The sequence below is a fragment of the Tenrec ecaudatus genome, chromosome 9 (genome assembly GCF_050624435.1).
Source record: "Tenrec ecaudatus isolate mTenEca1 chromosome 9, mTenEca1.hap1, whole genome shotgun sequence".
NCBI classification, from domain to species: Eukaryota; Metazoa; Chordata; class Mammalia; order Afrosoricida; family Tenrecidae; genus Tenrec; species Tenrec ecaudatus.
In genome coordinates this window covers 96,900,114-96,925,671 of record NC_134538.1, presented here as the reverse complement: position 1 = coordinate 96,925,671, position 25,558 = coordinate 96,900,114, and the positions used below count along the sequence as shown (strand labels likewise).

The following is a 25,558-nucleotide window of genomic DNA, read 5'->3' as shown; positions in this document are numbered from 1 at the left end:
GAGTCTAAGAATTTTAAAGTCCTAGTTCTTAGATTGAGGCTTGTGATCCATTTTGAGTTAAAGTTTTACACATGGCGTGAGAAGGGCTTCTTTGATCTTTAGTTGTGCCAGACTCTTCTATTCAAAAGATGATGCTGTGCTTCTGGAAAGGTCTTGGTGCCTCTGTGGACAATCAGCTGACCGCAGTGATGTACGGGTTTAATTGTGGATGCTCAGTTCAACGGCACTGATCTTTATGCTTATCTTTATGCAAGACCACGTTGTTTGAAATACTCGAACATTGCACTACACTGTGAACCCAGACTTATGAACCCTAGTGCTTTACTCTTTTCAAAATAAGATTTTTCTGAGTCCATTACAGTCCCCTATTAATTTGAGGAGGAGTTTGCCAATTTGTTCATTAAAGGAAGCTGGGATCTCAAATTGAATGGGGCTGTTGTGATGAATCTGCTAAACAAGGGAGTTAAGAATATTGTGATCAAACAGCTACCGACGTGCCCTGCATTTCCAGTCAGCTATGTTTCTTGAATCTCTTTCAATGGTGCTTTATAGTTCTCTGTGTGAAAGGCTTACATTCATTCTGTTAAACTCCCTCTGAATGTAGACATATTATTTAGGCAGATTTTAAAGAGAACCAAAAAGTGCCATATAAGCCAATCCGAGTACCTAATAAGCCGACGTACCTAATTATTACCTGGGAAACCAGAAAAACTGATTGGATTGAGTATAAGCCTAGGGTGGAAAATGCAGAAGCTATTGGTGAGTGTCAATAATCAAAACAAATAAAAATAAAATTACTAAAAATTGATATATCAGTGGGCCAATGTATTTAAATATTTATTTTATATAAAAAACATAAATAAAAGGACAAGTCATTTAACATTTGTAAACCAGCACAGTAAGTTGAAGATAGGTTCAACAAAAACAATAAGGTATCAACAATGATACCTTAAGAGTACTATTCCTGAGCTCAATCAGCAACCAAACTAAAATGTAAAGAGTTAAAATCCCTCAAAACTGGATTCCTCATCATCATCCGTATCCCAATGCAGAGCTTCAGCTGGTGTGAGGTCATCATAGACACTGTCCTCACTGAGATGGCCGTCATCACCATCACTGCTGTCATTTTCACACAAAGCGCAGTCTTCACTGCCATCCATAGCATTACTAATACTACATTTCTGGAAGACACGTCGCATCATGTCTTCTGGAATGTCTTCCCATGCATCTCGAACCCACTTTGCTATTAACTCTATGTCAGGCTTCATGAGATTTCCTCCTTTTGTTAGTCGGGCTTGACCAGATGACATCCATTCATGCCACATCCTTGCACACAGTCTTTAAAAGGCTTATTCAAAGATACATCGAGAGACTGCAGTACAGATGTAAGCCCACCTGGAATAATGGCTAAAGTAACTTTACTAGATTTTGCCAATTTTTTTCTATGTCATCTGATAGGTGGGCTCTGAACATATCCCAAACAAGGAATGATGACTTTTTCTTTAAGGCTGCCCCTGGTCATTGGTTCCAAATTTCTTCCAGACATTTTTTTGTTCCGTCTTCATCCATCTAGCCTTTAACATGTGCATGCACTTTAATTCTTGGTGGGAAATGGATCTTTTTAGGCAAGGTCTTTCTTTTAAAAATAATGACAGAACGCAGCTTAGTTCCATTAGCCAAACATGATAGAACTGTAAAGTGCTTTTTTCCATTTCCTGTGGTTTTGAGAAAAATGTTTTTTTCTCCTAAACTTTCCACAGTTCTGTTGATTGGAAGATCAAAGGTCATGGCAGTTTCATCCATATTCCCAATATCTGCCAGGTCATAATTATAAATCCTTCTTTGTTTTATAATAAATGACTGGAATGACATAATTTTTCTTCAAGGTCTTGTGGCAATTTCTGGGAAATCTTTGTTGTTTGTCTCAAACATAGTAGGCCAAACCTATTCATGAAGCAGGTATACCATCCTGCTGACGCAGCAACTTTTTCAATTCTTGCTGCTTTATATTTGTCATCCTTAGCCATTTGTAGAGCATGTATGTGTATTCCTATGCATGTTACACTGTAACCATTTTGTCAACAGTTCATAACCCATTTATGAAATTCACTCTCTAGAGCCCCATAAAAAGACATTAAACCACGATGAGCTTTTTTAGCTTTTGGAATCTGTTCAAAGTCAGCCTTAATTTTCCACCACTCCCTCACTTGCTTTTCGTCTACACAGAATTCCCTACTTGCAATACTGTTATTGCTCTCTTTTGCTCTTGACACAACATTCATTTTGAAACCAACCCCATATGACCGGCATTTTTGTTTTGGTTCAAGGGTATCCATTTCTAATAGGATAAAAAACAAGACTTTGGAAAAGAACTTTCATGGTAATGCCCTCCCCCCGCACCACCCTGCAATGTGTTAGCTGGGAGGAGGGCGGGGAGGCCTTGTTGGTGGGGGATGCAGGATGTGAATTAACACAGAGACCAGAGGGGAGAGAAGGAGTGCAGCCACAGACACATCCTTACCAGTTCAGCTGCCGGCATAAGGAAATCACTATGGGTGCTTCAGAGAATTGGAGCAGTCTAAGTCATAGGACGGCTCTGATTGGTTAGATGTTAGTAAACAAACATTCAAAGCCCTGCAGTGTCAGCGGGGCTTTGAATGAACAGCAGAGAAATGGCAATCACCTGTGAGATAACAGGGACTCATCCCTTTACCTCGGGGTGGGGGGCAGCAAGATGTTACACCTCGCTGCGGTACCACTGACCCACGTATAAGCCGAACCCCAGTTTTTCAGCACATTTTTTGTGCTGAAAAACTTGGCTTATACATGAATATATACGGTATGTTGCCATCATCATTCTCAAAACACTTTTCTTCTACTTGAGCCCTTAGTATCAGCTCATTTCCCCCCTTCTCCCATCCTCCCTCCCTCATGAACCTTGATAATTTATAAATTATTAATTTTTCATGTCTTACACTGACCCATGTCTCCCTTCACCCACTTTTCTGTTGTCTGTCCCCCTGGGAAGGGGTTATAAGTAGGTCACTATGATTGGCTCCTCTTTTATCCCCCACCTTCCCCTTACCTTCATGGTATCGCTATTCTCATTATTGGTACTGAGGGGTTTATCTGGCCTGGATTCCCTGTGGAAAACATGTCTTTTGGTGAACATATATATTCATGTCTGTTAGATGTATCCCTAGATGTGATTTGAAAGGTAGGAAAATATAGCATTGAGTTTTAACTGAATAATAAAATGAAATTTTAAAAAATGAGATGACAAATTTTAGATGTAATAAGAGTCTTCAAAAGTTGGATATTTTTCTAGTTGTACTAGTTGTTATTTTTCTCACTTGAGAAATTTAGGGGATAGAGAAAAGATGTTAATATTTGCTTTTGACTGAGCTTCTGATATTGGAAAGCGCTTTTGGAATATTGATAATTATCCAGAGAAAAAGTTTAAAAAATGAAAGAGTACTTTATAATATGCAGAGCTCACTTGTTTAAACATAGCTTACAGCATTGCTATCAGTCAGAACTGACTCAATGGAGGTGAGTTTATTCTGTAAATACTTTGCAGTGATCTAACGAAACCCCAGACTTTGACTTCAGTTATGGTTCAAGGTGGGGAAACAATCTCCTCTTCACTATCTATAGTTGAGATATAGTTCAAATTTTTCATTCTCTTTCCTACAGCACACAGCGAATGCATTCACAAAAAATAACACGCGATACCTAAGCATGATTTCCTCACAGGACCAGCGAAAGTTTCTTTGGTTTTCAATAGTAAGAGTTTAATAGCTATGATCAAACTACAAGACCGTGTCTAAGGCCATTTCCCATTCACGCTCATTCTGTGACTTCATTATTTCATGGTATTTGAAAATTTCATGAATTTTAAAAACAATTACTTGAAAATATTACTAATAACTTTGGCAAAAGAATATGAATATTTAAAAAGCTAAGATAATATTGAAATATTTCCAGGAAAGTATTAGTCTTCCCATTCACTAAACTGCTAAATGACTGTCAAGGGCAAACCTTTGACCTTTTATTATTTATAATTGTAGTTGAAAATAGAATCACATAATCTACCATGCCACTGCTTCATGGAGAAAAGGGTCGGATGAAGTTCTTTCTTTCCACTTTCTCTGCCGAATTATTGTGGTATTAGTGAGATTTAACATGTCTGACTTCACACGGAGTCACATTATATTATAAAGGAGGAAAATATAAAACTTTTATGTCTGATTTTCCAATAGCACATTCCAGAGAACATCTCGCAAATAAAACTCACCCTATTAAGCTGTTAAAAGACACAAATTCGGCACAGAGCTAAAGACAAAAGCAGCAGAGTCTATTGCTGAACATCCCATTTTTATTTTCTGATGTGTAACAACATTCAATAATTGCCTGTCATGTTTATCTAGCACCATTAAAATCCTTAATGTTACCAGTGAATAGCTAGATAAGCATTCCCCGGGCTCTCAGCTAAAATCATGTCTAAGGGCAATTAACAGCAGACGATCGGGAGGGATGGAGAGATAGAGAACCATTTGGAGCGTTTTAATGCCAAATAAAGTGATGGCATCTTCCAGCAATTTATGGTTTCTGAGGAATACTGGAAATAAAACAACCGACTTCACAATTAAGGGTGTTAAATCTTTCGATAATTCAACACTGATTTCAACGCAGAGAAAAATCAAACTCTTGACTCTCATCATCTTTTGTGCATCCTATAATCTGATCTGGGACTGCTTTCAGAATGGAATGGGTACCAGAGGGTAAAAGTGGCAGGTGGTGGACAAATTGCCTTTGCGATAGACCCAATCACCTCATTTATTTGAATTATGAGTGTCCAGATAAGGTGGCTTCCAACAACCTTCACAATTACCAGTGTGTTTTTGAATAGTTCACTTCTGATGGACAAAATCATTCATTTGCAAAAACAACCCAAAACATGTGAAATAGTGGTTCGTTCAGAATTGCAGCTGTGAGAATAAGCAACTCTGGCACTGTCTGTGAAACACCAGGACAAATCTCAAAATCTACCTCAAAAAACAACTCCTCTGAAATAAGATTTGAACGCACGTGTCGGCAAACAATACTGAGAGCTTCTAGACCAAATTTTCACTCTGAGGCTTCGGATGGGTTCACTGGAAACAACGAAAAGTTTCTTGGTCGTCTTTAGCAATTAAACACGGTTTTTTTTTAGAGTCTGTGGAAAAATGGAAGTGAAAGATAATAGATTTTTTTCAGTAAACTTGCTGATGCCCCCTGGTAACTTGATAATCTTGGGAAGCCAACATACTATGTACCATATATACTCATGTATAAGCTGACTTTTTCAGCACATGTTTTATGTAGTCTTTGTGGTAAAATTAGGAGCCTCGGCTGATTTCCGGGTCGGCTTATACTTGAGTATATTCAGTAATTGTCCTCGCAAGGTGTCCAGGTAAATGCATAAAATGATGTTGAGATGTTTTAATTTTAGTTTATAGGGATAAATATGGTTTCTATAACTGTGGCAACAACTCAGACGGCTAACTTCAAAACCACCAGCCAATCCATGGGAGAAAGATGGGCTTTCTACTCCCATAAAGATTTAGTCTCAGAAACCCACAGGGGCAGTTCTGCCCTGTGCTACAGGGTCACGGTGAGTGTACAGAGACTCCATGATGGTGAGAAGTACTTCACAAGAAAGAGAGTTAAAACTTACAACAGCTCAACACTGATTTCAAAGCAGAGTGCTAATCATTGTTTAACAGTTCTTAAAAGACGGTCAAATAAGGTGGAAAATTATTTCATTAAAGTAGGTTAAGTAGGTTCCATTTGCTGATCCTTTAACTATTTTTATAATAAGAATTGATAATCTCTCAGAGTATGATTAAGAAGTGTTTTCCACATTTATTGACTTTTTTTCTGGACCAATGAGAATTAAATTATCCAGATAGCTATAATTAAAACTCATTATAATTGGACTGAATATGTTTGGAACAAATGAATGATTGTAGGTTTGAGTTCCAAACCAAACCCAAACCACCACCATTGAGTTGACTCAGACTGGTCCCTCCTAATCAACAGTAGAGTGACGGAATCATCACCAATACACCATCACCACTGCCCACGGCCGTCTAGCTGATTCTGATGGTGAGTTTTTATGTGCCAGATAGCCTCAGAGAGGCTGGTGGGTTTGAACCACTGATTTTGTGTCTAGCAGCTGAATGTTTATCCAACAGCACCAATGGAATGGCTGGAAATTGTGTTCACCCAAAGATTTTGAAAAAAGGTCCTCCTGATCTATTTCTGAAAAATCAGTTATGGAAAACTTTATGGGGCCCCGTTTTATACACCTGCTTTGTTATAAGTTGGAAGCAGTTCTATGATAATTTTATAATTGAATTCATGTTGTAAACTGTACAGAGTTTAAAATATCTAAAAAATTTTTTTAAATGTCCATTTACAGATATGGATGAAAATAACGAAAAAAAGGTCACAAATTTTACGAAAGTTTTTCTTCTTAAATTAGGTTATGTGTTAGAGCAGTGGTTTTGAAAGTGGGCGATACCCCTCCCCGCTCCCAGGAGACACTAGAATGATCCAGGGGGTGGATGCCTGCAGAAGCAATACCTATACTTTATCCTGGATCATGGGCTATGCTACAAAAGTTTCTAATTGTCAGCATGGCACTGAAAAAGGACTGGTAGGCCAAATAAGTTTGTGAATCTATAGTGTAGGCTGAGTCTATGCATAAACTAGCATAGTTATTAATTTGACCTAAGACAAGGGGAAACTACTTGAGAATGGGAGGGGAGGAACTTCCTGAGAGTTTATTTTATTATCATTATTTTTTAATGACCACTTATAAAACTATACAAGGTGTCAAATATTTGTATATGCAGCATAATTAAAATGTCATGGAAATATAGTGAACTTTCAATGCAACTATGATGAGAAAGGATAAATTTTGAGAATAACCAGAAAAAAAATTTTACCGCGAAAGGACATCTGACACACGCACACATTGGTTGGGGTGCTCATAGAGGTACCTTTTGAGCAGAAATACCTGGTCTCTATCTGATAGACAATGCCTGTGTGAGGAGCCCTGGTGGAGTTGTGGTTAGAGTTGAGCTGTACCTGCAAGGTCAGCAGTCGGAAAGCCCCAGCAGCTCTTCGGGAGAAAGATGGGGCTTTCTACCCTTGGACACCCACAGGGAACGTTTTATCCTGCCCGCAGGATCGCTCTGAGTCAGCATTGACTGGATAGCAGGCTATCAGTGAATGACCTTTTAACGGATTCTCTCTGTTGAAGCTTCATTACGGTCTACTAGACATTTTGATGATGTAGACGGGGGAAATCTATATTTTAGTTATGAAACTATAGCAGTCCTCGGGGTACAAAGGAGATTCACTCTTGATTGTGTCTTTAAGAATTTGTCGGTAAATTGGATCCAACTGACCAACCTGCCATCGAGTCTATACTGACTCAGAGCGACCCCCTGCGAGTTTCTGAGACCGTAATCGGTTAGAGGAGTAGAAAGACCATTCCTTCTTCTGTGACACTGCTGGTGGGTTCCAACTGCTGACAGTGCGGATGGCAACCCAACGCACACCGCTACACTAGCAAGGAAAGACGATTCTTTTGTAGCAGGTGACGCTCCCACCCGTACAGCTTTCCAGCCTTAGAAACTCTATGTAGGTAAGGCTGCTATGAGTTTGAATGCAACAAGAGTAGTGTTTTCTTTGTATTTTCTTTTCGGTTTTCTTTGCAAGGCAAGGCTTGGAGTATTTTCAGTGATTTTAAGCCCTGATCAAACAGCACATGTAGGTGGCTCAATTCTATCGAGCCCCCCAAACCCACTGGCCTAGAGCTGATTCTGTTTCTAGCAGTCCTACACAGGGCTTCTGAGGTACACTCTCAGATGGCCTCCTAGTCCTCCTTCTGAGTGGTGGGGCATGAACCACTGCCTTGTGGTTAGTAATCCAGTGTTACTCCACAGCAATACCAGCCCCCTTTCAATCCTCACAAAACGAGGGCAAACTCATATACCACTGACGGACCAGTAGGAGTTGTCCAAATTGGACCTTACTAATCCGGAGAGTTCTTACACATTCAACGAGTGCCGCACAGAGCTTTAAAACTATGCTTTGTATGTGCAAAATTTTATTAAGTTAATAGGAATTTATGTCTTCACACAGGATTTTTGTAACTTCGTGAGTTGTAAAACCTTTAATAAATTAATGAATAAACCTGTTCTATAAAATACATTATATAATAAATATACCACTAGCATCACCAAAATATCACTCCATCCCTTTTCTATGGCCTTAGAGGTGAAAAGGGGTCAAAGGTCAATTAAAAGAAAGAGGAGTAAAATATAATGATCAGAATTGTTGGTGAAGACAAAGTTCATGTTGATCTATTTGTGATCTAGATTTGTAAAGAATGAATACCTTTTTTTTTTAAAGGTGAAATTATTTCAAGCACGGGAACAATCCTTCCTAGAGCTAAAGAAAGCCCAGTAAGTACAATGGATATATAGGGGGGCTGGGTTTGACAGCCTAGCCTGAAGGGCTCCGGGGAGCCCAGTTTGGAAGCCATGTCTTAAGCAATAGATGAGTTGAGGAGTCAGGTCTTGGTGTCCACAGAACTAAATGATAACGTCTGGTTTGCCATCCGTGTGACATGAATGGCAGCTGCAGGAACTATTTGAACTCTTTTCACCCTTATCACCTTCCTGTGCTCCCTGGGGCACCTGTGTGAGAGTAATTCTGGCATCCGCCCCTATTTAAATTTAACCCTGGGCAATGCGGTGCCTTCTTTGGGTCCTCAAGGACTGTCCTCAGCTCCTTTCCTTCTTTCCCAGGCTTTTAAAATGTGTAGCCAGTTTTCTCCAGAAAAACCTCCTGCTCATCCCCTGCCTGTCTTTTTCATTCTAAAGGAAAGGATCCTAATTATGAATAGCCATAATATACTATCCAGGCCTGCATTATCCAAAGAGGTCTCTAAATTTTTTAATGAAATAGATATAGAATAAATTCCATACTCTGTAAAAACCTTTCAGAAAATGTAGGCATCTATTTCAGATTGTTTCAAAGACTTGTCTATTTCTCTACTTCCCGTTTATAAAATGTTTTCCTCAAATATGAGCATTTACTGTAATACAGAACACTTTCTCATTATAGTTTGTTTCTAATGATTAAACCAAACAAGCTCCTGTACATTCCCATTGTAAAAACTACCAGTGTATTCTGATTTGCACATAATGAATTTAAAGCACATGTTCTTGAATTTAAATCTATTTATAAGTTGAAGGATCAATAAAATGTTTCCAAGACAATTGAGCACTTGTATCCCATGGCATCTTATTCTACCTTCTGATGATAGTTATTTCTTGGAATCATAAGTTCCAAAAGAAAGCAATACGTGGCGTCCATACCTTAGGGTCTCTGACAGATAAGGCAGCATTTAAGATTCAATGTCATTTGTCCTAGTTTTGGATGGTCACTGAAACATCCTGTCTGCTTTGACACCCTCTGCAATATGATGTGGAAAGTAGTGTCGTCCACTTACTCATGTTATTAGGCAGCGATGTTAAATGTTTGCACATTAAGGGTAAGCTATGTTGACAGACCACTTGTCTGTCAGTTTGTCATACTGTGGTGGCTTGCATGTTGCTGTGATGCTGGAAGCAAGGTCACTGGTATTTAGAACATGACTTGGGGAGAACTGCCTTTACAAGTAGATTCAGACATAATGAGGGAAATAAACTCTGGGAGCAAAGCTTTTGGACCTTAATTTGTTGATGGGCAAGACTCAAAATGAGAAGAAAGATTGCAAACATCAATTAATGATTGAAACACTAAAATGGAGCCCATAAAGATCAATCGTCTAGGTGCTGGTGAGCTGCAATGGACTGGTGCCGGCCATTTTGAATCAGACTGTCATGTGGCTGATGATGTCAGGAAGGACACCATCCAGAGGAATGGCACAGCTCTCCTTGTCAACAAGGACACTTCGAGAGCAGTCATGAAGTCTAATGGAGTCTGCGATAGGATGTTCATCCAAATATAAGGAAATCCAATCAATCAATCAATCAATCAATGCAGCTATTATTCAAACCTATGCACCAACAACTGGGGTTATTGGTGAAGAAATGGAAGGATTCTACTGACATCTTAATTCTGAAATAGATCAAACATGCACTCAAGATGCATTGATAATTTTTGGCAGTTGGAATGCAAACACTGGGAAAGATGAAGGAACAGTAGTTGGAAATGAAGGTCTTGGTGATAAAAAGGAAGCTAGGGATCCCAAGATAGAACTTCTCAAGACGAATGGCTTGTTCATAGCCAATACCTCATTTCAACAACGCACATGGACTTGTCCAGATGGAAGACAAAGAAATAAAGTTGACTACATTTGTGGGATGGGAAGATGGAGAAGTTCAATATCAGCTGCGACAATCAGGCAAAGGGCTGGTTCTGGAATGCACCACCAATTGTTCATATATAAGTTCAGGCTAAAGTTGAACAAAAGTAAAACAAATTCACACGAGACAAAATATGATCCGGAGTATATCCCATCTGAATTTCAGGAACCTCTTGAACATATGTGATGCTTTAAACAGTAATAGCAGAATACCTCAAGAATTGTGAAATGATATCCAGAACATTACACACGAAGAAAGCATAAAGTTATTAAAAGGACAAGAAAAAAAGAAATGATCAGCATGGATGTTAGAAGAGACACTGAAACTTGCTCTTACAGAGTAGTAAGGTATATGGACGAAATAATGAAGTAAAAGAGCTTAACAGAAAATTTCACAGGGAAGCTGAAGAACTAGGTAAAATTGTATAATGGTATGTGCAAAGACCAAGAATTAGGAAGAACACATCAGTCTATCTTAAACCGAAAAACTAAAAAAAACAAACAAAACCAAAACATCAGGCTTCAAGTTGCAATATTAAAATATTCTATGGACAAAATATTGAATGATAGGAAGTATCAGAAGAATCATTGTTCCACAGTGAATTAGTTGACATTCTACCAAATCAAAAGATAGCATATGAGCAAGAATCAATGTTATTGGAAGAAGTCCACACTGCGCCAAAGGCATTAACCAAAAACAAGGCTCCAAGAATGGATGAAACATTAAGTGAAAGGTTTCAGCAAGCTGATGAAGCGCTGGGAACAATTATTCATCTCTGTCAAGAAATTTGGAAGACAGCACTTGGCCATCTGACTAGAAGAGATTCATATTTGTACCGGTTACAAAGAAAGGTGACCCAACAGAATGCACAGATTATAGAAGTATATTGTTGACATCATATTAAGTAAAATTTTGCTCAAGATCCTTCAACAAGGCTTGTAGCAGTTGATTGACAGGGAGCTTCCAGAGATTCTGGCCAGATTCAGCAGAGGACATGAAACACGGGATATCAATGCTTATTAAGATGGATCATGGCTGAAAACAGAGAATACTAGAAATACATTTAACTTTGGTTGCATTGACTATGCCAAGGCATTCAACTGTGAGTCATAACGAACTATGGACAGCCTTGAGCCAAATGGGAAGCCCACAACACTTTATGGTGTTTATGTGGAACTTGTGCACAGATCAAGAGGCAATTGTGCAAAGAGAACAAGCGAGTAATACTTCTGGTTTAAAGTTAACAAATGTGTGTGTTAGGGTCATATCCTCTCACTGCACTTTGGCAATGGTCATGCTGAGCAAATCATCAGAGAAGCTGAACTATCTGAAGAAGAATGTGGCATCAGGGCTGGAGGAAGGCTCATGAAGAGCCTGTGATATGCAGAAGACACAACCTTGTTTGCTGTAAGTGAGGAGGGCTTTAAAGAACTCACTGATGCAGATGGAGTGCAATTTACAGTGTGAATCACAACGCAACGTAAAGAACACACAATCCCCACCAAGGTCATTTCATGATAAATGGACAAAAGACTGAAGTTGTCAGGAATTCATCTTGGTTCTACCCACAATCAACGCTCATGGAAGCAGCAGTCACGAGACCCAAAGACGCATTGCACTGGGGAAATCTAAGGCACAAGCCCTCTTCAAAGCCTTAAAAATCAAGCATGTTAGTTTAAGGACTCAGGTAATGCCTAACGTGAGCCATGGTGTTTTCAAGTGCCTTAGACGCCTGTGAAAGTTGTACACGGTGCTGGAGAAGAACATTGAAAATACCTTGGACAAACAAATCTGCCTTGGGAAAAAACAGCTAGAATATACCTTAGGGACAAGTATGTGAGACCTTATCTGACATAATTTGGACATGTTATCAGGTGAGACCAGTCACTGGAGAAGGACCTTATGCAAAAAAAGGAAACATGTCTTCGGTGACATGGATGGGCCCAGTGGCTGCAACCATGGGCTCAAACCTAAGGACAGCCGTGAAGATGGCACAGGACTGGTGGTGTTTTGCTCGGCTGTACATAAGGTCACGGAGTCTGAACGGACCAGACAGCACCTAACAACAACGCCAACTGCACACTTGTAATATGCAGAAGTTCAATGAAACGTCTTTTGCTTTATCTGTAAATTTTATGGATATAAAATGTTTAGTATTAGGACTCTAGTGTAAATTACCCATAAAGCAAACCTTGCTTAATTTAAGTACATTTGGGGGTCAGGAAAAGCTTTTCCAAATATTGGACGTTGATGGGCACACTCCAATCTCACACGAGCTTTAAACAGTAATTGCTAAAGTCATTCCTGAATATCCAAAGGGCTATTGGTAATGCACTGTGGGAAAGAAAAAGTACTGAAGAGCCCATGCTTTTATAATTAGTATGAAGAGAAACGACCCTTCCACTACAAAGGAACGACAAACTTCTGAATTACTCAGTTGTGACTATAATTGAAGGTAAACTGAGGTAGTTTAAAGGGTACAATGGGGCTGTGTTGGAGTGAGATTCCTTAATATGGCTCTTCTACCCATTTCTCTTCGGCTCCACCAAATGAATGGATTGGTCTAGGCCAATACGGCCTGTGTAAAACTACTAGGGGATAGGTCAGTTTTTCTTACCCCTCCCATGAGTGTGAGGATGAGCCATTTTGAAGCAGCAGCAGGGAGAAAAGCCTGGGATGGTCGGCAGAGTGGTGGGGGGTCTCTGTTGAAGTGGCAGAGACGATGGCAGAGGCAGCAGACACTCGGGCATGGAGACACTGGGGCTGCGCACGAGGAGCCCTGAGGTTATGCAGCGGGTGAGAGTGAGGGGCGAGCACGCTTCCTGGTCTGGGGCAACTGAGGACTGAAAAGGGTCTTGGCCTCTGACTGCGGGACAGTGGTGCTGAATGACTGTGTCCATTTACAGTCTACTGACTTCCCCAATAGCCCCAACAGTCAGGAGCGTTGCCGGGGGTCCTGTGTTCCCACTGCAGTGGATGATGGAACACAGCAAAGAAGCAGGGTGGTGTCAGGTATGTAAAGGATGCCACAGCTGGCAGGCAAGCGCCGTGGCGATAGAGTCAGAGATGGCCTGCCATGCCATCGACTCCACCGCCAGCTGTCTAAATGCCAGCATCATGACCACGTGGTAGCAGAAGGCCTTGGGAACTTCTGTGTGCCATGGATTCAGGAGTACTGAGCACATGAAGAGAAATGTGCACAGCACTGTAAGGCACCATTGTATCACACTTATCAACAGGACAAGGAATAAACCTTACTGAAAATACTATTTTCTCACATTAATGAGTCATATTTTATATTCTGACAGGTAAACTGATTCATATTTTGTATGATTTTAAGTATCTTTCAGTGATTAAAAAGAAGCCATCAAGCCATGGGAGAAGGTGAAAGCACCTGACTAAGTCGAAGAACGGAATCTGAAAAAGCAACGTTGTGTATGATTCCAACTTACAGGGTTTCCTTGGGGAAATTATGACTCCAATTTTCTAAAGGAAGAAGGTCTAGTGGCACAAAGGGCTAAGTGCATGGTCGCCAACAGGAAAATGTTGGTTCAAATCCACCCAGCAGCTTCACTGCCAATCAGTTTCCATAAAGAAGCCAAGAAAGCCCAATACAGCCAAGGAAGCCCGATAGGGAAGTTAGGTCTCTGTTATAAATGGCACTTAACAAGAGCAGTTTCAAAAGCACAAATATGAAGTGAGATTTAATTTTCCTATAGTGCTCACCACCCATTTTCCAGTAAGAACTTGAGGGATTCCAAGGGAGTAATAACAGTTAATGAAGAAACATTGTAAGACGATCAGGATGTTTCTATTTTTGCTACCTTTATTATAGAAGAAGAAAATTATCCCTAAATTTTCCCTTAACTATACCCCACAGTGAAACTCAGTACTTTCCTCGTGGAAATCATTAAATGGTCTATCCTTTTCAAGACGACCCCAGAGGCTCCCTCAGTTAAATCATACATAAATACTCTCCTACGAAAACCCGCCCTCACATAGCTCAGACGTTTCTGAGCATCTTCCTTCCGCCCTCACATTCGCAAGCAGGTGAACTGTCATGAGGGGTGTGGATGTTCGACCCACAGTAGCATCATATGGTGGGTGCACAGAAGAGGATTCCCACGTCCCTCTCTCGTCAGGCTTCCCCGTGTCTAAAGACAGTAATCCTGAAATGCTGAGTGTGTAATACAGCCTTCTCAGGATCTGAGGGAAACGCAGAATCTAACTCAGTATGCCTGAAATAATAACCGAGTTTCTGCATTTCTGACATGTTCCCCTGGATATAAAAGATGCTGGTAAGCACATCACATCTTGTGTAGTAAGTGTTTAGCTCTCCATTGGCAAGTGATAGCCCAGCTATTTTTAAAAATCATTTTATTGGGGGCTTGTACAGCTTTTATCACAATCCATACATGCATCCATTGTGCCCAGCACATTTGTACATTTGTTGCCCTCATCATATTCAAAACATTTGCTTTCTACTTGAGCCCTTAATACCAGTTCCTGATTTCCCATCCCTCCCCGCTCCCTCTCCCTCATGAACCCTTGATAATTTATAAATTATTATTATTTTGTCATAACTTACACTGTCCGACATCTCCCTTCATCCACTTTTCTGTTGTGTGTCCCCCAGGGAGGAGGTTATATGTAGATCCTTGTAATCAGTGCCCCCTTTCTACCCCACCTTCCATCCACCTCCCAGTATCGCCACTCTCACCACTGGTTCTGAGGGGATCATCTATCCTGGATGCCCTGTGTTTCCACTTCCTATCTGTACCAGTGTACATCCTCTGGTCTAGCCAGATTTGTAAGGCAGAATTGGGATCATGATAGTGGTGGTGGGGGTGGGGAAGCATTTAAGAACTAGGGGAAAGTTGTAGGTTTCATCATTGCTACATTCATCGTTGCTACATTTCATCGTTGCTACTGGCTCGTCTCTTCCCTTAACCCTTCTGGAAGGGGGTGTTCAGTTGCCTACAGATGGACTTTGGGTCCCCAATCTGCACTCCCCCTCATTCACAATGATATGATTTTTTGTTCTTTGATGCCTGATACTGGTCCCTTCGACACCTCATGATCACACAGGCTGGTGTGCTTCTTCCCTGTGGGCTTTGCTGCTTCTGAGCTAGATGGGCCCAGGTATTTTTAATATATAAATAAGCTTGTAAAGTGTGATTGGAATACAACTATATCCATTTGATCACATGTTATATGGCTGGTTCAAAGAAGAGCAGTTGCAACAAGAATGATTTGGCGTTCAAAACCTAAAATACATGCTATCTGGCCAGTTAAGAAGATATCTGCTAACATGTCATTTAATGAAATGGCTGATATTCCTGAGTTTCCTCCTGGTCTCCATACTGGCAGCTACAATGATGTTTTAATTTGAGGATTGAGAGGAGCTGTGGATATTAATAACGTGGACTCAGGGAGAACAATCCAATCAGACAAGCCTCTCTGATTACTGATGTCAACAGAGGGGAAAACTTTTCAACCACAATTGTGCTGCACTTTAGAACATTTATTGATATCGCATTATGGCGTAAACTGTCTGTGAGAAATACAGCAACGGCAGATCTGCTGAGGATAAATATTGAAGAGACGCGTCTGGAAGAAATTGCATCGCTTACGGAGTTCAAGACTGGAGCATTTTCCTGGGTATTTTTGCCCTTTTCCAGTTGACCCTGAGATGATCAGAGATTGTTTATATTACTTAGTTTCTCAAGAAAATGTGAGTGGAAGCAAAGCGAGTTAAACAAATATCCAACACTCTCAACTAAATTTGTAAAAAGAATTTGACACGATGTGAGTTGGTTGCCACAATTCCTAACACAAACTAGAGGTGTAGCTGTTGTTCATATCCACTGTTGAACAACTTAGTCCACCCATTCACTGCCCTTGAATCAATTCAAATTCGTAGAAGCCCTACAGCAGAGGGCAGAGCTACTCCCTAGTTTTTGAGACTAAATCTTTATGGGAGCAGGCTGCCTCATCTTCCCTCCTCCCGCAAAGTGGCTTGTGAGGTTGAACCACCGATTTTCCACTTAGCTGCCCCACACTTAGGCCATTATACTCCCGCGGCGCCTCATCTCTGTGCAGCCGGTTGAAAGGACAATATCAGAGACTTTCTGCTTTCTAGTCCGCCTCAGATAATTGTCTATGAAATTAATTTTTCTTTTTCTACTTATAAGATAGCGAGACATAAAAAACAAATAAAGCTTATACGAGAAGCTTTTATTTATTCCAAAGATTTTAGTTATACCCAGTGGTGTGTTTGATTATTTTTCAAAGATGTGGTACAGAGAGTAGGGTACGTCAAGAGAAATACAAGTATCTTAGCTTAATCTTGAATCTACTACAATTCCAGTGGGACCTAATGTTCATCTGAAGAATAATTCTGTCCAGCCACTCACACATTCATTTAATGATTCTGTAAGTATGTACTGTCGTTGTTGTTGGTAGGTGGTAATCAGTCGGCTCCGACCCATAGCGACCGCACACACCTTATTTATCAATCACTTATTAGTCTAGATGCTTGGGTTGCATCCACGAAGGAAACAGATCATGATCACAACCCTCATCCAAAGACAGTCACGTAGAGACGATAAAACATAAGCAATACATGTAACAAATAAGTAAATAATATGTCTTGTTATAAAGTGATGCATGGCCAAGGTTAGCGATAATTTAAGAAGTGACGACCTAGTGTTAAACATGTGATTTTAATGATCAAGTTTTACCTTGTAGCATTCTTAAGTAAACGATGTTTGCCCTTTCTGGCACACACAAGCTTTATATTTGTAACGTACTTAATTTTTTTAACTTGCTTTAAGAAAATTGTAGTCAGCCGTGTCTTGTCACCTGATATCCCTTATTCAAAAGAAGCAAACTTCCAAAAGGCACTCAACCAAGATCCTGTCACCACCACTTTGCAAATGCTGTCCCACCAGAAGAGACTGCAAATATACTCTGCCCTCCTCTTCAGATTGTAGCTTCGCTACCATTTGTAAACACCCGGGTGTGAATGGGCCGGACCGGGAAGGGAGTGCAGCACACTGGGAGGCTTGCTTAGCATCTTAATTTCCAGCTTTGAAACACCTTTTGTCCTTAATAAACTTCTTCAATTAAACAAACTTGTAATCTTTCCCCTGAATGCAGCAGGAAGAGACCCCCCATTTTCACCATCCATCTAGACATCTGATATGTCAGAAAGAAGCCACGTGCCCTAGAGGAGGCAATCTAGATAGTGGCTAAAGTAGAGTAGCGAATCACTACATTCCACAAACAACACCAGCATTTAGCAAGACATATCAATACAGCAGCAATTCCGAAAACTATCATGCAATACAGATTCAGTTTTCCAAGACTTTACCTGGAATATCAATGTTAAATTCAAACCCACTGCAATCAAGTTGATACTGACTCATACATAACACATGACCCATAACACATGACCCATTACCCACTGACACTGAGTCAAAGACAAGTCATAATAACCCTGTAGAACCCTGTCCCTATTAATTTCTGAGATTTTACACCTCTACCAGAGCAGACAGCCTCATCTTCCTGCTTCAGAGTGGCTGGTGAGTTTGAATGACTAACCTTGTGATAACCAGCTCCATGCATAACCCACTACCCCATGAGGGCTCATTGTATATTTAAGGCATCAGAAGCTATGAATCTTAAGGAGCAGACCATATCACCTCACTTGGCTCCTGGGTTTGAACCGCCAACCTTGTGATTAGCTAGCAGTCCTACACCTAACCCGAACTCCCACTGAAGCTCTGTATGAGTAAAAATGCTAGAGAACACAAAAATTGTACAACTGACATCCCACCACAGAGGAGATGTAATAAGCCAGGAAGAGTGGGCAAACAGAAATCGGAACCAAACAAGAAAAGTTTCCTTAGGACACAATCTTCCTGAGCCCACTTCACTGTTTTCCTCAGGCTGGGAATTAGCCTTGTTTTTTAGGACAATGCTAATGATTTTTATACTTCTCTTTCCCTTAAACAGATCAAACTTCTTTGAGTGTGAAAATCACAGGATATTTGAAATGTTTTCTATTCCTCCTAAAAATAAATCGGCGGTTAAGTGGCTTACTGAAAGTCATATGCATCTAATTAACAGATCAGAGTAAGAGTGAGAATATGAAAGTCATTCTGGGAACTCACAGGTGATGTTAAAAACAAATTATTACATATGCATAACATTTTTACATGTGAGCAAACACTTTCATGCTCAATTCCAAGAGAAATGCATTGTAATGTTCAGTTTTACATTGTAATGAATAATTATGGTCACATAACCTCCAAAAAGGATGGGCATTTTCATTGTCCTTGGTATCTAATTGATGTAGGTACTAAGCGACTCAAGCACTCCCACAGATGTTTCTCAACGTCTACCTCCTGTAAGTCTAAAACGTCTTCTCTTTTATGGTCACTATTTAAAGGCAAGTAATTATTTTAAACCTAGCAGTGGACCGGTATTTAAAATACTTATAGCTAGCGCTACTATTTTATGAAGAGTTTGGGTAAGTTTTTGAAGCTTCTTTGTCAATAGGGAATCAACAAACTCCCTGTAAAGTGTGTCGCCATGAGACGTTGATAGTTTGTAAGCGCTGTGCTCTCCGTCCTGGTGTTAGGTGCCAGCTAGTTGGTTGATTCTGACTCATCGCGACCCTGTGTACTCAGAATGAAACACCACGTGGACCTGAGCCGTCCTCATCATTGTCACGTTTGCGCGGTTGTTTCAACTCAACTACTAGCTGAACGGTTGATAGTTTGAGTCTACACAGAGACTCCTTGGAAGGCAGGAGTCAGCTTCTGCAGATGTGTTCCAATGGAAGAAATTATTTCGATGAGACTGGAAAGTAACTGGCATATACCTGCCTCCTACCAATTTAGCTCCTTCTTCAGTTGTCCCCATAAACAAAATGAAAGAACATTGTCTCGTTCCGGAAAAGATGCAAAATCTATGATTCAGACTGACCTCATTCCATTATGAGAGGACAGCTCTATTAACATGGGACAAAAGGGAAATATTGTTCAATGCTGACCATAGTAAGATGCAAAAGTAGAGTTCAGCACATATGGGATTTAAAGATGACCAATCACTGTTCACGAACTTTCTAAAGCCTCACTGAGTTGATTCTGACACACAGCAGAGGGAAGGGTGGAACCGCCACTGGGGTTTCAGACTTGTACCTCTGCCAGGGTGGAACCTGAAACGACTGATCTAGCTGTTAGCAGCCCAACTAGTCACGACGATGCCACCAGGGAGACGAAATGACCACCACATGTGAGTTTTCTCTTTGGTTTCAAAGTGGGCACAGTTTCTAAGAGTATCCACATTTAAGTTTATCTATCGTTTTTGTTCTAGCCATTCTGAACTCCATGGAGAGTTGATGTCGGCAATTCTGCATAACGAGGAAAGTAGCACCTAATGCCGTCTTTGCATATAAATGATACATAGTGTACTTGTCCTTGGCGTTCAGTTTGGACAAACACCCTGCGTCTGGAGCCTTTCCCTTCCTCTCTACTGTTTTACACGTGTGCCCTTCACCCCTACACCAATGACAACACATATTTCACCCAGAAGGAAATTCGGATTACCATGGCTGTTACATCTGGACGTTTCCACAAGCCTGCCATTCTGATCATAACATGCCATCGCTTGGTAACGGTATCCTTGTCCACATTCCTTGGTGTCTCCTTGAACCTTCATTCCCAGGGGTACTTCCGCTTTGCCTTCGGGCAAAATGCAGTCGGACCAGTTCCCCACAGGCTGCGCATTATATTTGTCACAAGGACAATACTGAGTCTCAATCAGGGGATACAGGTGAGAGTTTTTACATTTTTCTTTCTTTTTACTTTTTCCTGCAGAAAAAGAAAAGTACCAAACAATTCAAATGGGAATAGCACTTTGCATTTCAAACATCCTCAAAGTTTCTATTTTCCAAAATGTCCTCGTTTATTTTTAACTATCTGCCCCATTAATCTATAAACAAGTGCTACATACTTTCTATATATATTTGTGCTGAATTGTGTGCTTTGCGCAGTGAAAATTTCTAATTTTCCACTTGAAAAATAACCCCTTTTGCATAAGGCACTATGTCGTGCCACATGTTATACTCTGCAGAATAATTAAAATGCTGAAATGATGATCTGAGTCCATGATGGTGACTGTGAGTAAGTCATTGAACCCCTTCTCTACAACACGTGCAAAGACAGAGAGGATTTGTTTTCAAATCCAAAAGCATATGGTAGAGTTAAGCAGGATTAGAATTAGAAAAAGGAGATTTTGGATTTACCCTACTGATTATGAGTTTTCATCTTCCCGAATTTTCCATCTGTCATATTTTTGAAGGGTAATCACTTTGCCATATTATTAATTAAGATAGGAAATATTAGTGAAGTTCAAAATGAAAATATTTAATACTAGCATAAAGATGTGAACATTAGTACTTTAAATAAGCTCCCCTTTAAAATAAAATATTTTTTAATATTATGTTATACATAAGCTTGAAAATAATATATAATTAATTATTTTAATCATATTATAGCTAACAGTTATAAATATTATATAATGAATACTATTTTGTATGATTAATTACACATATATTGTAAGTATTAATCGCTAACCTTTTACAGATGCAGTATATATGAGGAGTCTTCAGAAAATTCATAGAAATGCATATGATGAAAAATTTCTATATTGACCTAAACATTTTGTGGTACTAGTTTGTTATAATATGTCTAGACAGGATCTAAAAAGTTTGAGGAACTAAAAAGAGTAATACATTAGCTTAAAAGAGCTCCTATCAGAGCATATGAATTGTGCATAAGAGAAACAAAAATAAACATAGAGTTTTATGAAGCTTGGGTGGAAGATTCATGAAATCATTACAATTTTATGCAAAATTTATGGGGACAATGTCCCAAAGAAATCACTAATTTACAAATGGATAGCTCCTTTTAAGAAGGGACCATACAAAGTTGAAGATAACTAATAATAACAGAAACATTAGCCAATACCAAAGACCTCTCTATTGGTTCAGCTTACACAATTCTGACTTGGAAATTAAAGTTGAGCAAACTTTCTGGTCAGTGGGTCCCAAATTGTTGCACAGCGTTGTCAGACACAAACAAGAATAGAGCTTTCAATGGAAATTCCAAATAAGGAGAAGAAAGATTCCGGAGCCCGCCTTTGAAAACAGTTAAAACAATGGCTAGCAAGAGTGGACGTGGTCCATTTCAAGCCAAAATGAACCCATTCGGATCAAAGGTCGTGGCAACAGTAGTGTTGGATGCCCAGCGTGTTCTGCTTGCTGATATTCGGAAGACCAAAGAAAAAGAGCGCCTACTTACTCTGATAGTGTATTGAGAAAGTAAGGTAACGCTTTAGCAGAACAACCTGGAAAGTTTCACCAGATTTGTTTTTCACCATGACAATATTGCTAATTCTTCTCATGAAAAAAGGACAATTTTGCAAGAATTCTGATGGGAAATCCACCAAAATTAAGCATTAGGCATCCACCTGACAGTACTCAGTAGTTTATTTTTCTTTCTGATTTCATTTCATAATCTTAACACTTCTTTAAAGATGGCCCAATTTTCTTTAATCAAAAATGTCTAAAGACTGGATTGGCACCGTTACATTGCTAGGATCCTCAGTTCTTTGGGGACAGACTAAATAGCGGGTACTATTGCTGATGAGAAATAAAGTTCATATTTTATATTTTTATCTTTTATCCCATTCTCCCACAGACTTGGAAGTCCCTTCAGAGTATCAGTAGTCTTCATTATGACAGGTGATTCATTTGATCTCTTTTTAATGTTGAATCGTCTGCCATCTGTATATTTACTTTTCTTTGTTTTTTTTTCACCACTAACAGTTTTTGGTTTTCTTCCACTCAAATTGACCAGCTTTTAGTTCAGTCTATGACCCCTGCTTGCTCACCACTGTAAGTGCATATTTAATTATGATTGGCTGCTTTTAAAAATGCCATTTTCAGAACAAAGCTAATGTTGGATTCCTCATTTTAGGAGGGGAAAGATAAGCTGTGTGTGAACAATAAGAATCATTTATGACACCGAGGGGGCAAGCTTTCCTCTTCGCTTTCCAAACCTTTGCTTCCCAAAGTCTCTAGGCAATGCTCTGAAAATATCTTTTCACACCACAAAGGAATATGCTCTGGATTGAATCGACAGTGAGGTTCGCGTCTCTAGGCTGTGCATTATTCCCAGTAAACATGCTGAAATGCTGACGTACAGTGAGATACACATGTGCACACAGAGACATGCTCGCTGTAAGCACGGCGCTCTTCAAATGCACGTGGCCAGTCTTTTGGTCCTTTGGGCGGTGCTTTGCTACCTTGACAAGTGTTGACTTTGCCACCATGATGAGTCTTACCAACAATAGCGCGTTTTCGGGTCCTAACGGCACCGCAGTCTCCGTTGCACGAAGAAAACTTGGACCAGCTGGTAAACTGGCAGTCATCTTGGCAGGGAATCTGACAAGCCTGGGTTAGGGCTGGCACTGGGCCTGCATGTCGGAGGCATTCAGGAATGCCGGCCTGCCCGCCATCTTGTTTTCGACAACTAATAGCTAAAAGAAAAGCATGAAGCTGATTAGAATACGTTCAAAGGTCTGTAATTACAGTTTGGAAACATCTCTAACAATTTTTTTCAATAAACAAATGACTCCATATGTAATGTCTTATTTATGGAACAAATAGGAACAAATCAAAACCAAAAAACTGAACTCATTGCCTTAGTGTTAATGGTAATGTTCTAGTAACCATCAGGTGTCATCATATTGATCCTGCAGCCTTTTTATAATAACATTCTCTCCGTGGTTTTTGCGCACAGCAAAATACATACACATGCGCAGACAAATACAACGAGCATTCCGTAGTCTCTATTACGGATTTCAGTCTGCATCATGTGGGACACAATTCATATCACAAATCTGACAATCAATCATTTGTATTCAGCAAAATAGATTAAAAAAGGAATTGTGAGACACTAACATCTAATAATGGTATTTATAACACTGACCAATCTAGCTAGGAGACTCTTAGTTGCAAAAATGGGTTGGAAGGTTGAATTGGGGAGAGGTGGTGTTAGGGATCGAATGAAGTCCCCCTCTCAAATAGGCGTCATAAATTCTAACTTCCACTGCTGTGGTAGGGAGCCCTCGCTGTGCACTGGCTAAGCGCTCAGCTGCTTACTTAGATGCCAGCAGTTCAGACCCGCCAGCTGCACCCTGGGCGAAAGATCCAACAATCTGCTTCCATACAGATTATGGCCTCGGAAACACAATGGGCCAGTTCTACGTTATCCTATTGGATCCAGTTCAGTCATGATGGACCTAATAGAAATGGGTATACCTATGGTTATAATCACATTTAAGAATGGGTTATCTTTACTGTGCTAATGGGGCAAGATTAGTATAGGATATATCTTAACTAGTGTAGGATATATCTCTTTTGAGATAAAGAAGGTTGAACAAGCAAGCAACTAAACAGAGATTAGAGAAGAGAGATGTCAAGGTTGACTTCAAATCTTAGCTTTCTAATCCACAAGAAAATAAATATCCCTTAATTAAAGTGATCTATTTTCAGGTATTTTGTTCTCCAAATTTATGTGAAATGTATTCAGAATGAGGTTCTTTTGGACTAAACTTTCAGTGTTTAGGTTCAAACACAGAGGCTCTCCATGGGAGAAAGAGGAGGCTGTCTGCGCTGCTGAAGAGAGGGTGCCCTTGAGTCAGAACCCACTCAATAACAAGACAGGAGGTTTAACGAACTTGTTTTGAAATGACATTTGCATGGAAAGTATGTTATTTTTATTAACTACATTTTAAATTCATTGGGAAGGCATTGGAGAGATTGATGGGGGAGCTAGGAGCAGTCTCAGCGTCTCCTACTTCCATCTCAAACTTGAAATTAAAACCAGAGTAGCCATCTTAATCGAGCATATCATGCACCTTCCCTAAGGTATATGCAGGTTGAAAAAATGATTTTAATCTTTAGATGTTATTTAAGCCAAGATGCTGTGCAGAATTTTAAACCAAGAACTAGGTTGACTACTTAGTTCACCTAGACGTACAGTTCTGGAGGATAACTAGCCTTAAAGTAAACAGACGGGGAAAGAAAAGGTGGCAGGCGGGGGGGGGGGGCGGCTGCTAAAAGTGTGTTTTCTCCCCTGGCCCTTTTCCTCACCCAGTTTTATAAATAACTCATTGTGCTGATCAGGAAATAAATGAAACATTTAGACATTAGTCTTAAAAACAATTTTCATCAAGCTTGTTTAATAGGCCTCGTTCAGACTGACTTGTGTGGCCTTCCAGGCTTGGGGTCGAGGTTGAAACTGCTGCAGACCTCTGCCCTGCTGGAATTCCATCATCACTTGACATTTTGACTCTAAGAGGCCCCTGGGTTAGATAACACTCTCAGGATCTAATAGTAAGCCTTAACATGTAGATCTCTGGTGTCCCTGGGGGCTAGGCATTGGGGCTACTAACCACAAGGGCTGTGGTTCGAACCCAGTTTCTCCATGGGACCATGGGAGAAAGCTGTGGCTGGCTGCTCCATTAGGGTTCGATGGCAGTGGCTGTGGGTGTGTGTGGGGAGGAGGCTGCGCACACCGTGTATGTGGATAAAGGACATGATGGTTGTGCAGGTGAAGACTCTATTCTTCTTTGGAGGTGGACACACCAACCCCACCTGTTTGGATGTTTTTGATGCAGACCCTTCTGTAGGGTGCAAATGCAGGTGAGTATGTACCTATGTCTCAGCTATAGAAGTATCTACGCTTAGAAGGGGCACATGTGGAAGGGAAACTTCTTTGGGAGAAGCTGGGGGTGGGTTGAATTTTAAAGACAATGAAACCGAATGTACAGATGTGCTTTATACAATTGATGTATGTATATGTATGGACTGTGATAAGAGTTGTATGAGCCCCTAATAAAACGTTTAAAACAAAAAAAATAATAATAAGGAGAATGAAACCTGGCTGACCAGACGGTGGTGGCCTGCAGGAAGGTTGAAAGACAGGAAGAAACAAAGCCCCAGTCTCACCACAGGGAGAAGAGTTCACTAGTACTTGGTGTTTAAA

At 40.2% G+C, this 25,558-nt stretch overlaps 1 protein-coding gene across 1 annotated transcript in view; it reads right to left on the bottom strand.

Moving 5' to 3' along the window:
* The window catches only part of THSD7A (thrombospondin type 1 domain containing 7A), a 301,694-nt gene that overhangs the window by 34,721 nt on the left and 241,415 nt on the right, over positions 1–25,558 (bottom strand). The window contains exons 12-13 of the mRNA XM_075557342.1: positions 22,851–23,045; positions 20,051–20,314 (exon numbers count right to left, since the gene is read on the bottom strand). Of these exons, the coding sequence (XP_075413457.1) occupies positions 20,051–20,314; positions 22,851–23,045 (459 nt within the window). The remainder of the gene's footprint in view (positions 1–20,050; positions 20,315–22,850; positions 23,046–25,558) is intronic.